At 38.1% G+C, this 13611-nt stretch overlaps 1 protein-coding gene across 9 annotated transcripts in view; it reads right to left on the bottom strand.

Annotated features, from left to right (window-relative positions):
* The window catches only part of ZMYM1 (zinc finger MYM-type containing 1), a 34745-nt gene that overhangs the window by 13923 nt on the left and 7211 nt on the right, over positions 1 to 13611 (bottom strand). For 7 of the 9 annotated variants that reach the window (XM_024741531.1, XM_024741463.1, XM_024741504.1 and 4 more), the window contains 5 exons: positions 8962 to 9131; positions 7765 to 7837; positions 7311 to 7560; positions 957 to 1131; positions 655 to 867 (listed from right to left, as the gene is read on the bottom strand). In XM_024741531.1, the coding sequence (XP_024597299.1) occupies positions 655 to 867; positions 957 to 1131; positions 7311 to 7560; positions 7765 to 7837; positions 8962 to 9057 (807 nt within the window). In that variant the 5' untranslated portion in view covers positions 9058 to 9131. Of the gene's footprint in view, positions 1 to 654; positions 868 to 956; positions 1132 to 7310; positions 7561 to 7764; positions 7838 to 8961; positions 9149 to 13611 lie in introns of all 9 variants that reach the window. The other 2 variants (XM_024741481.1, XM_024741514.1) reach the window with 2 other exon arrangements.

Below are 13611 nucleotides of genomic sequence, written 5' to 3'. Positions count from 1 at the left end.
GTGTCACCTGAACGAGCAAGACATGGGACAGTCCACCTCATGTAAGGGGCTCAGACCACTATTGTGTTCAGCTCACTTAGTCCTGCAAAGCAGGGCCAGCTTCTCTGCTCTCAGAGCCACCCATCCAAGGCTCTCCTATCAGAAATAGGGGATTATTTCTCATTGGTTTATTGCCTACTAGGACTCCTGATTCAGAAAAAAGCATGCGACATTCTTGATTTATCTTAACCTTGCTTAGGTGTAAGAAATACATGGAATTAAAAATAAAAAACATTTCTGTGGTTGAGTCCTACTGACCAATAGACTATTGTTATGCTTGCTATCTAACTTATAAATAAGCTTCCTTCTGATTGCCTTTTCTTCAAGACAAGATCATCACCCTGAGATTCTTTAGGAAAATCTCCATGCAGCATTTATCATGAATTGTTATGTGAAAAACAATTGTCAGAAGTCTTTTATATCATCTCCTTCATCATCTTACCAACGAAAAATATTCCCAATGGTACTAAAATCTATACTGCCAGTTTCCTAAAGTGGAAACATTCACAAGCCAACTAATGGAAGGAACTCAACCTTCCATTTTTCATTTGAGTCTTATGCAATCAAATTCAAATGGAGTGGTCCTCACTTTATGCAATAGATCTTTATTCATACCTGCTTATATGCTGTAATACGCTTTGAACTATTAAAGTAATGAGACTGTGCTTCCATGTGAAGTATATGGAACAGACTAGAGCTAGTGGAACAGTAAGCTCCACAGTTCTCACAACAGTTCATGATGAGGTTGTTAGCAGAGTGAAACTTTGAAAAACAGGCATTACTGCAAAGACTACGTTTCATGTTCTGGTATTTTACTTCATACTGAATCTAGGATTTAAAAAAAAGACTTAGTAAAAACTCTGATATTTAAGCAGAATAATCAGAGTCCCTCAAGGTTAAGAAATACTGCAACTTACAACAGTAGTCTTCTGACACATGCTGCACTTGGCTGGAATGCTATTAGTACATATGGTATCAAATGGTTTTCTTTTTTCTTCATATGATGAAAGACAAGATTGGCTGCAAAAAGTTTTGCTAGTGGTAGTATCTTCCAGCTGCATACTGATCACATCCTTTAGATTTACAATGTCTCTAAAAATAAATAACAAGGGCACCATTAAACAATTATTTCTTTCTTTTCATGAGCTAAATCACTCCCTTAAATAACCCTCTCCCCTGTTGTTTCATTTACCTGAAGAACTGTGAAATAGTAGGAACATCAGCCTTGAAATAAGAAAACCTGAATTTGGTATCTAGTTCTATCACTTACATTAAGTAACAGTGATTAAGTCATTTATATTCCCTAAATGTTAATTTCTTCATCTATAACGTTAAGGATTATAAACACATCTGATAGTACAGTTTGAGGATTACCTTGCCTGTATTAGTTGGTGCTAGTGATTATAGAGTGATGATGAGAAATCACATATTCATACCCGACAAACTTTGGAATCTACAAGACAGAGGATTTAGAAGTTTGATCTACAAATTCCTGGGGATTCTCCAGATACTTTCAGGAGGTCCACAGGATCAAAACTATTTTCATAATATTAACATGTTATTTGCCTTTTTCACTGTGTTGACATTTGAACGGATGGTGCAAAAGCAACGTGGGCCCCTGCAATTCCACTCCTAGGTATATACGCCAAAGAACTGAAAAAAAGTACTCAAAAAAGTACATATACACAAGGGTTCCTAACAGTTACAACAGACAGCAACAGCCTAAATGTTCATCAACAAATGAATGAATAAACAAATTGTGGTATATTATTCGGCTATAAAAAAAAAGAATGAAGTACTGATACACATGCCACAACATGAATGAATCTTGAAAACACTATGCTAAGGGAAAGAAGCCAGACATAAAAGGTCACAAGTTGTGATTCCGTTTATATAAAATATTCATAATAGATAAATTCATAGATAGAATGCAGACTGGTGGTTGCCAGGGGTTGAGGGGAGTGAAGATAGGGGAATGGGGAGAAACTCCTTAACAGATAAGGCATTTTACTTTGGGATGATAGAAATGTTTTGGAACTAGGTAGAGGTGGTAGTTGTACAATACTGTGAATGTACTAAAAGGTACTGAAATGGTTTTTGTTATATGAATTTCACCTCAATAAATTGGGAGGAAGAAAAGAAGCGATGGTGGGTAAAACTGCCAGAGCCTTATTTAGCATAAATCAAGGCAGTGACGCCAAAAGGTACCAGTATTCGCACTATTCACAACCATGAATTTGTTGTAAGTTATTTACTTTATTAAAACTCAATCCTTCAGTACATCTTTTTAATATTCTGTGAGATGAAATGGGACGTAGGCATAAATTATTTCTCCTGCACACCAAAGTATGATGGTTGTTTCAAGGAAAATCTCATGTAGGAATGTTAAGAGTTAAAACCTGAGTTAGGGGACCTCCCTGGTGGCATAGTGGTTAAGAATCTGACTGCCAAAGTAGGGGACATGGGTTCGAGCCCTGGTCCGGGAAGATCACACATGCCGCGGAGCAACTAAGTCTGTGCGCCACAACTACTGAGCCTGTGTTCTAGAACCCACATGCCACAGCTACTGAAGCCCAAGTGCCTAAAGCCCATGCTCCGCAACAAGAGAAGCCACAGCAAAGAGAAGCCCCCGAGTAGACCCTGCTCGCCACAACTAGAGAAAGCCCACGCGCAGCAACAAAGACCCAACGCAGCCATAAACAAACAAACAAACAAACAAATAACTGAGTTAGCTACTTTTTTCATGGAATACCTATTTATTTCAAAGAATGACTATCAGGGAAACTATTAACCAGAAGTAGGTATCTGGCAGATATTTTCTCAAAAATGAATAAAGTAAGACTGTTACCTCAAGAAAACAACTGGCAGTAGTTATTGCCAATGATAAAATATGTGCTTTCACTGAAAATTAGAATTTTGGAAAACCTCCAGCTTGATAGCTTCCTAATATGTAGACTTTCTTAGTGAGATTAGTGATTTTTTTTAAAATGTGATTTTTAAAATATTGCATAATGAAACACGACAACATTTAGATCTGCATACCTCAGGGAATCAATATTTTCCAAATGATGATAGCATGAAGCAAAAATCAGTTGTGGGTAGAAGAACAATTCGAAGTACAAATAGACCAATACATTTTTTTTTTTTTTTGCGGTACACGGGCCTCTCACTTTTGTGGCCTCTCCCGTTGCGGAGCACAGCCTCTGGACGCGCAGGCTCAGCGGCCATGGCTCACGGGCCTAGCCGCTCCGTGGCATGTGGGATCTTCCCAGACCGGGGCACAAACCCGTGTCCCCTGCATCAGCAGGTGGACTCTCAAACACTGCGCCACCAGGGAAGCCCTAGACCAATAAATTTTAACGTGACAGTACAAAAAATTCATTGATATGGCTTCAGATTCCACATTGTAACTAACCGTTAAGAAACTGTAGTACCCTTTAAGAAAATTGTAGTATCAAAGAACTTCCACAATTATATGAAATGCTATTAAAACACTCCTCCCTTTTCCAAATACTTATTTGTAAGGTCAGCTTTTCTTCAGACTTCAACCAAAACAACATTTTATAACCAAGTGAATGCAGAAGCAGATATGAGAACCCAGCCAGACAGTAAAGCAGTTTGCAAAACTAATAAAACAGTGCTCACTAAATTTTTCTTAAAATTTCTCCTAAATTTTAAAAAACGCTATTATTCAAAAAAATAAATTAGGTCAACATGCAGAGTTTATTACTTTTAAATGAGTTAATAGTTAAAAATTCCTCAGTTTTAATTTCTAACACAATATATGTATAGGTAGATGTAAACTACATAAACTAAAGCTCTTCGGGTCTTCAAAAATTTTTAAGATTGTAAAGGGGTCCAGAAACCAGAAAATGTGAGAACTGCTACTACAGGAAATACCAAGATATCTGGCTACCTAGATCCCTCAGAATATCAATCTTTCAGGATAATAGTTTTCCAGATGAAATACTCCTGAAATCAACACTATTTTAAACCTCAATATTTACAAATTTTTAGTGTACAAATCTTCCTTGACCTACATTGGGGTTATGTCCAGATAAACCCATCTTAAATTGAAAATATCATAAGTCAAAGATGCATTTAATACACCTAACCTACAGAACACCATAGCTTAGCCTAGTCTACCTTAAAGGTGCTCAGAACACTTACCTTAGCTTACACTTGGGTAAAATCATCTAGCACAAAGCCTATTTTATAATAAAGTGATGAACATATCATGTGGTTTATTGAATATGGTACTGAACATGAAAAACAGAATGGTTGTACAGAATGACTTTAAGTGTATGGGTTGTTTACCCTTGTGATCACATGGCTGACTGGGAGGTGGGGCTCACTGCTGCTGCCCGGCATCATGAGAATATCATACTGCATACTATCGCACTAGCCCAGCAAAAGAACAAAATTCAAAATTCGAAGTAGGTTTCTACTGAATGTGTATCGCTTTAGCACCGCTGTAAAGTCGAAAAATCATTATGTAGAACAATTGTAAGTTAGGGACTATCTGTACTATAATCTTTCTGCCTCCTTAAACAGCACCAAAATTACAGGTTAATTTTCATTATCACAACACCAGTCATTTTACTGGCTTAAGATGTAGCTCTACATGCAGTATCTGAGTTGTGACAATTTTTTTTCTAGGATTCACTGTGTGCCAAGCAGTGTTTAGGCCTTGGGGACATAAAAATGAGTATAATCTGGTCCCTAATGTCAAGAGGTTCATAGTCTAACTGTAGCATTATCAATTCTTTAATAACATTAATTTTACAATCAATGTTTTGGGAGTTATGAACACTATGGAAACACAGACCATGGAACAATTATCTGGGTGGCTGGGGGGAATAAGAGGAAGTAATGGTATGGGAATAGACAAAGGGTACAGATATTTGAGGCAGACCTTTAAGATAGTAAGAAATTAGCCAGATGGGAAGGAAGGCAGAAGAAACAGCACTGGCAGAAGCACTGAAGTCTGAAAATGCTTATTGGCTTTTACTGCTATTAGCATATTAGATTGCTAGCTTCTAATCTACTAAGGCCTTATTTAAAGAAAAAAAAAATCAGAAATGAATTTTGTTAAAAGTGCCTAAAATTAGCTTAACCAAAGGCTGAGCATAGGTCTGAACAACTTTCCTACAAATAAGTGTTACATCATTAGTGCATAGGCCTATTTTAAACTCCACTAATTTCTTTCAGGACCTCTGGTTAGCTTCCATTGGGATACAGAAATACAGAAATACACTTAAATACATAGCTCTCAAAAGAACAGTCTTATCTTTCTAACATGACTTAAAATGTCATTTTCAAAGTTATCTTTCATTTGGTTCATGAAACATAATAAAAACTACATTGACTCTAACACAACATTGTAAATCAACTATACTTCAATTTAAAAAAAAACCTATAGCGACTCAGAACAGATTTAAAATCACTGCTATTAAAAAAAAACCTCGTCAAAAACCTCAACTGATAATTAGCTAAAATCTTGAGAACTACATAACTAATACAAGAGGCTAATGAATGTACAGTAAAAAGTTCTGAAAACAGTAAAGGTTACTCTGAACAATGGACAGCCTCTCGCAGCCTACGCATCACTGTACCACATTTCCACCAACTTATAAAATAGTATTTTCTATCAAAACATTTTTATTCCAAAGGAAGTAAAACTTATTTCATGTTTTGTTCATATTGGATTTCTTTGCCTTAGAGAACAACTTACACACTAAATCTTTCCTGCTTCAGCCTTTTCAATCTGTCATCTGTCTGGGAGCTCCGCTGAAGATGTATAATGGGTAAACGCCAAACACAGCAACATGATACTTTAACTTCTCAGAGCCTCAGTTTCCTCAAAACCAAAAGAAAATATTTGGACTGGATGATCTCTAAGGTCCCTTCCAGTTTTATGGCTCTGCAGAGAAAGAAAGCATGCTGAAGAGAGTGCCATACAGCGCACAGCAAAAAAGAAAAAGGACAAAGTATAGTGTTAAAGGGTTTACAAAGCACAAAAGAAAGGTAAGTAGAGTTCTGGGGAGGAAGAGTTGAAGCAAAGGTTAACTCCTGAAGCAGCAGCCAAATGAGGAGCTGAAGCAACCAGTATAAAGGGTATGTGAGTTTGTTAAGAGAATAATAGTGACAGCCAACATTTACTGGGTTCTTATTACATGCAAATATTATTCTGATCACTTAAATATATTATTTAATGATCAAAATTCTTACGTACATTTAACAAAATAGATGGGAATACTAAAAAAGAAGTTCTCAATGCTTTTCGAACTTTAGCACGTATATGAATCATTTGGGGATAAATGTAGTTCTGATTCAATAGGCCTGGGTGACACCTGAGATTCTGCATTTTTAACAAGCTCCCAAATGATGATGCTGTATAGCTGCTCAGGGATCACATAGAGTAGCAAAATGTAAATTGAGGAAGCAAGATTCAAATTGTGGCAATCTGATTCCAAAACAAGATATTATCTGAAAGGAATTTATATTTACTGGCAAAATTGGTAGCCTATGCGTTTTCTTGTTCTGAAACAAAGACATTTAAACTTAACACTAGCATTTAATGAGTGCTAACAAACCAGAATTATAATACTATGGGACTCTCAAAGCACTGATCCTTTAGACATCTTAGTGTAGTGTTCAAAGTTCTGGACATTATGAAATCACTACTACCTCCCTTCTTCTCATCTAAATTGCTTTACATATGTAAAAACATTAGCAAAAAAGACCCCAATAATAGTTCACAGAAAACGTAAAAAGATTACATACATACATCTATGTTTACCTAAGGCTATTCAATTTTCAGAACAATTACACTACTTCACTTGCCATTACAAGAGAAACATTAAATAACTTTACACCTTGGAAGGTCAAAAAAATAACTGTTATATGATTAAATTTTTAGTAGGTTGCTCACTATACAGTTAAATGATAAAATATAAAGGGCACGCAATAACCCCACTTACAGAGAATTTCAAATGAAAAGAATAGGAAAATAAGTTTCAGAAGTCATTATTTAAAGGTGAAGAGAAACACAGCTCCTATCATTTTAATTTCTGGAAATCGCTTGATAAAAAAAACTATTTCTGAAGAATCTATTAGAGGAACTAAAAGCAGAAGTAGCTTCTTTTACCTAAACCAAGGTGATTACTTCTTCAGAAAAAAAAAAAAAAACCACGCAGAAAATTACAACCAAGATTCTGATCAAGATCTATGTAGGGAAGTAAAAGGGGCCATAATTTAAAATTATATACTTTGAGCAGTTTGAACAAGTTCTCTTCGGAAGAGCTGGTGAATTGAGAGATGAAATGTATTCAGTGATGCATGGTGTGGAGCAGAAAAGCTGAGTAGACCCTTTCCTCTGATAAGCAGTTTGCCCCTTTTGAAGAATTTTTTTACAGCCAGAACAGGAAACCTGAATAGCTGTGGTTGAAACTGAGGGAAGCATCTTATTCATGCCAGATGATGCCAGAGAAAGCTGAATGCCTGTAGTCATCGGAGAAGCTATAAACACAAAACAGGAAGGAAAAAAATTAGTATTTACATAAAATTAAGCATGCATTCTTCCATTATCTCATAGAGGTTACTTCTCTTGGACTTGAAACCCAAAACAATCAATGCACTATTCAAAGGCATTCTAAAAAAGCAGAATAAACTGGCTATCACATTGGTCAGAATAAATATGATTAACTTAAGTAATTCTATTACCATTGTCTGAAAACGTAGTGTTTATTTTCAGGTCATTCTCCTGAGTTTTGGGCTGTTGGGCTTGACAATACTCCTAAAAAAGAGTTGAAAAATAATGAAAACGACCAGTCAATCAATAGAAAATGATATATTATGCTCAAGTCTGTTCAGTGAATTGCATAATTGAATTGAACCATGGTACATAAGTAAGCACTACCCTTTTGGTGACCTTTGGCTGATAACACCCATCAATTACTACAATATTTCCTACTGTACCTAGATATGACTTTATAAGTTTTGTTAACACAGTCCCTCACTAGCTACTACAAAAAGAGAGTAGACATACTCAATGATACCTATTTTCCCTTCTTGTTCTGATCACCAATAGCTAATTGTCTTCATAAAGTCCTTAAACACAAAAATTGTTAGGTTAGGCTGAATGAGTCTAACGAGGGGGGAGGATTTTTTTCAGAGCAGCAGGCAATCTACCTAAACTTGATCTATGTCTTTGAATGTCCACGGGCTGAAGGAGCAACGAGTACTTCCTAGATGGACAATATTCCCATTGTCACCAACTCAATGGGAGTCATATCCTTACTTGGTATTGATTTACTTTAGCTATTTCTAAACAGAATACTAGAAATTAATTAAAAATGAAATTACTTTTCATTTCACTATAAATTTCAGCTGGTTCATATATAAACATTCTAAGGAAATTTGGCCCTACTTACAAAACACTCACAGCTTGATTCAGTTTTTCCTTTATAGGTTCTTTAGCATTTGACATGTTTAAAGAAGTTTAAGGATAAATATGAAACTAATTTGGATAAACAAATAATAAAGAAAAATTCTAAGAATTTAAAATGTACTAAATAATTCTACTACTTAATAGAGACAGCAGCATAAAAACATATAAGTAATTATTTGTATTGTTTCAAGTTAAGAAAAATGAAAACAAAAATGTGTTAATCTCAGTTAGGCCCATAATACCCTAAGCAATCCTTTTATCAACCCCCAAAAACCCACTTCCAAACAGTCCAACCTTCTCTCATATTCTTGCATATGCTCACTACAGCACTTACTGCACACCCTGTTGTTACTTGGTCAACTGCTTTGGGGAAGGAATTAAGATTTTCAACTGATAAACCAGCACCTGCATAACTAAAATTTATAATTAAATGCTACTCTAGAAAATAGAAAATAAGGTAAAATATTTACCTGAGCATTGTCAGGTTCTGCCTTAATTTCATCTAGCCTCTTCAGTTGTGGTGCCACTGCCTTGTCACATTCACCATCTGTTGTTGATTCTTTCATCTTACTATCTGATGCAAAGAAATCCTCCAGTTCCAAACTAATGGGTTTTTTCTTGGAGAACAGTATCCAGATTCCTAAAATAAAATATGAACTGATAAAGAGTCTGATTTTAATTTTATTTTGGCTGCGTTGGGTCTTTGCTGCTGCACGCAGGCTTTCTCTCTAGTTGCGGCGAGCGGGGGCTACTCTTCGTTGTGGTGTGCGGGCTTCTCATTGTGGTGGCTTCTCTTGTTGTGGACCACGGGCTCTAGAGAGCAGGCTCTGTAGTTGTGGCGCACGGGCTTAGTTGGCTCTGCAGCATGTGGTATCTTTCTGGACCAGGGCTTGAACCCGTGTCCCCTGCATTGGCAGGTGGATTCTTAACCACTGCACCACCAGGGAAATCTCAAGAATCTGATTTTTAAACATTAGTCCCTTCAAATATAGTAATTTTCTGGAAGCACAAAATGTTCTTTCACAACACTAGCTTCCTTCCCTCATCCATTACTCCCCAATATAGCTTTGCTTTCTGCCTTCTCCAGTAGATAAACCTTTATGCTTTTTTCTTGCATAGAAACTAGTCTCTATTTCTATTCCCTCAGGTCGCCTCTTCCCCTCCTTATTGGTTTCTCTCATAGAATCATTTAAATACATTCAAAAATTTCTAAAGCTACTGCCCTCCCTCTGACTGTTCCTTCACTTATCTTTGAAATTCTCTCCTTCCTTGACTTTTCTTTTTTTTTAAAAGGCGAAGGATTTCTTTTATTTATTTTCTTTATTTGTTTGGCTGCGTCGGGTCTTAGTTGCAGCATGCAGGGGTCTTTGTTGAGGCTGCAGGATCTTTCATTGCGGTGTGGGCTCTTTGTTGTGGCGCACAGGCTCCAGAGCACATGGGCTCTGTAGTTTGTGGCACGCGGTCTCTCTCCTTGAGGTGCACAAGCTCAGTACTTGTGGTGCATGAGCTTAATTGCCCCGCAACACGTGGTATCTTAGTTCCCCAACCAGGGATCCAACCCATGTCTCGTGCATTGGAAGGCGACCAATGGACCACCAGGGAAGTCCCTCTCCTTCCTTGACTCTTAAGACTCCAAGACCTATCTCTCCTCCTACCTCTTTGCCAGTCTTTTTCTCAAACATTTATTTCACCTGCTTCTGAATATCTGTGTTCCTCCAAAGCACAATTCCTCAGGACTCTTCTTGCTTGCTCTATGGGCACAACCTGGGATTCAACTATCATCTATAGGCTATTTTTCCCCTACATACCTGAGCTCTAGCCCACATACCCAATTGCCTATTAAATATCTCCACTTGTATGTTCTACAGGTCCCTCAAGTCCAGGAGATTTAAAATCATATTCTTATATTATCCACATAAACCTGCTTTACATATGTTCCCTTTCTTGGGAAATGACACTATGGTATATACTCAATTTCCCAAGCCAGAAATCTAGGGACAGTCCTAAATGCCTCTTCTCCCACATCTAATCACCAAATTAGATCAAATATACCTTCTAATTATGTCTTGAAGCTATTTCCCCATTATACTTAATGCCCCCCCCATCAACGGATTCCTTTTTGGTAAATAGTGTTAAGAAGAAACAACAAGCCCAAGCTGGCCTTAACTGTGCTAAGCCCCGCCAAGACTTATTGATAATTCCTAACAGAACTGTAGTTTCAGCCTCTCCAACGAGTGGAATTTTAAGCCAATCAGTTTAATTTCCTGGTCAGCACTAGTGAGGTAATCTGCCCAAGACCCCCTGCTTTCCCCTAAGGGAAGGTGACCCTGTCTAAACTAGTCCGCTCTTTTAGCTTTCTTGTCCTACCCTCTTTCTGCCTATAAAAACGTTCCATCTTGTACAGTTCCTTGAGTGCCCTGCTATTTACTAGATGGGATACTGCCAGATTCATGAATGAGGTCAGTTAGATCTTCAGATTTACTGGGTTGAATTTTGTTTTTTTTCTTTTTAAACAACAGCTAAGGACTTCCCTGGTGGCTCAGTGGTTAAGAATCCACCTGCCAATGCAGGGGACACGGGTTCGAGCCCTGGTCTGGGAAGATACCACATGCTGCAGAGCAACTAAGCCCGTGCGCCACAACTACTGAGCTCATGTGCCACAACTACCGAAACGTGTGTGCCTAGAGCCCGTGCTCCGCAACAAAGAGAAGCCACCACAATGAGAAGCCCACGCACCACAACGAAGAGTAAACCCCGCCTCAACTAGAGAAAGCCTGCACGCAATGAAGACCCAATACAGCCAAACAAAAAAAAAAACCTGCAAAAAACCCCCCCAAACAATAGCTAAAATCCAAAATCAATATAAAAGATTGCTGTGCATTCAAGCTTAAAAAAGAATTCCATTTTATAACTTTTGAGGAACTACAGGAGCCTTGGATTGTGTAAGCAGATAGCTCAGGGGGTCCCTGGAGAAAGAGAACCAGGAATGGCTTTCCTGACATAAGAGAACCCATTTTGGCCTAAGCCATTTTGTGATCTAAGCCTGGCCTCAATGCTTGGCCTTGAACAGGTCTCAGTAATTAATGATCTTGAGGGAATGCAGAAACAAGGGAGGAGCAGTCAAGAAACAACAGTGCAGCCTTGGGGCAAGGGTCCTGGTTCCTCAAGGGAATAACAATATATCTTTCAGTTCTGCAAGAGCTAAGGCTCCCACCCAGGTGGAGGATGGAAAGATGATGCTGAGCCTCCAGACTTCATTCAACTAAAGCTTGGACTCTGTCGACCTTTCCCCCAATTCTATGCTGAATTCTCCTCTGCTCAAGTCCCTTCGTGAACAGGCATGTACCCTTAGCTTAAAACTTCCCCAATTTTGCTGTTGGGGAGATACTGTTTTGGTAAAGATCCCCAGTGTTCTCCTTATTTGCTGCAAGTAATAATAAATAAATCCTTCCTTCTCCAGATCTTTGGCTTGGTTGCATCTACTGGCTTGACGCCCACCAAGGGGCAAACCCAGTTTTCAGGTAACAACTGTTCAGCTCCAAGGTCTCTTCTCTCAAGGACAGACTGGTTCCTTGTGTTCTTCTTTTTCCTTAACTGAAGTCTATTTTCCATTTTTCTTGTAGCTGCCACCTCCAATTCTAAATCCTTTGGAACTCTTTCCCTTCCTGCAATCCTAACTTGGCTGCAGAGGACAAGTCTCCTGGATTCCTCTTACATCACCTCCAAGAGAAAAGGATACTCTTTTAAAAAAAGGGCTTTACAACTAATGATTATGGAGGGTAGGAGATAAGTAAAACAGATATGGTTAAGATAAAGTTCTTACTGGAGTAACTCCAGGTCTGTGGTTTTATTCTGAGTTAGTACATTGAAAACCCCGAAGTTCTGTAATTGTCTTTTATTTTTGAGGTTGGGACTCCGCCACTCAACTCACTGATCTTTAACTCAGCTCTTACTGAAAGCTCCTGTAGACTTAAAAAATGCACAACGTAAGAGTTGCGAGTTAAGTTTTATTTGGGGCAAAATGAGGACAGGGAGACAGCATTTCAGATAGCTCTGAGAAACTGCTCCAAAGAGGTAGCGGGGAAGGTCAGTATATATGTGACTTTGCTGAAGGGGGAGTATATTTCTGCTGGTCAGAGGAGCAGTCATCACCATGAAGGATTTTAGTGCTTTTCTAGATATGAGGAGATAACATGAATTGGGCTCATAAAATCGGCTCCTGAAAATATCTAACTATCTGAAGACCTGTTCTGCCAGTTTTTCCCAGAGCGCAGAGTGCCTCATTTCTGCTCTCCACCCTGAACTCCTTTCAGGGGGTGTTGAAAGTCAGCAGCTGCAGCAGCACATGATTTAATCCTTGTAGAGGTAGTTGGCAAGTGCCAACGGCAAGTGCTAATTTGTAGTTGATACTTCTATCCCAAGGCAGAAAATTAAATAAGGCCTAACTGTGAAGTGCAATAAAAGCTCATAGAGTCTCTGCTCAACCCATCTGAGTGTTACATACAACCAGCAAAGCAAAACTCACTGGAAATTAACTACTAGATTGTATATTCCCTTCATCTGAAAGTAAATATGCTATGTTAAGTCTAAAGATCAATTAAAAATAAAACATCTAGGAATCCCTTCATACATGTCAGTCAACACATAGGCAAAGAATAGAAAGTACCCTGAAAGTGTAATTAATCTAAAATACATTTCTGGGACTTCCCTGGTGGTCCAGTGGCTAAGACTGCACTCCCAATGCAAGGGGCTGGGCTGGATCCCTGGTCAGGGAACTAGATCCCACATGCCACAACTAAGAGTTCACATGCTGCAACTAAGAGTTCGCATGCTGCAACTAAACATCCCAAGTGCCACAACTAAAAGATCCCGCAGGCCACACAATGAAGATCCTGCACCCGGCAATGAAGATCCTGCGTGCTGCAACTAACACTTGGCACAGCCAAATAAATAAATAAATAAATAAATAAAGTATAAAAAAAGGCAGAGCAGTTAAATATTAAAAAATATATATATACTTCTGAGGTAGAGGAAAATGGTATATAACATTTCTTTAGCTACTAAAAAACCAAAAAGAGCAAAAGACATATACGAATAACAAATTCATTACTTCCTTTTTC

The sequence above is a fragment of the Neophocaena asiaeorientalis genome, unplaced genomic scaffold (genome assembly GCF_003031525.2).
Source record: "Neophocaena asiaeorientalis asiaeorientalis breed wild unplaced genomic scaffold, Neophocaena_asiaeorientalis_V1.1 scaffold804, whole genome shotgun sequence".
NCBI classification, from domain to species: Eukaryota; Metazoa; Chordata; class Mammalia; order Artiodactyla; family Phocoenidae; genus Neophocaena; species Neophocaena asiaeorientalis.
The sequence above is the reverse complement of the archived record's forward strand: the minus strand, read 5'-3'. Positions and strand labels throughout refer to the sequence as shown.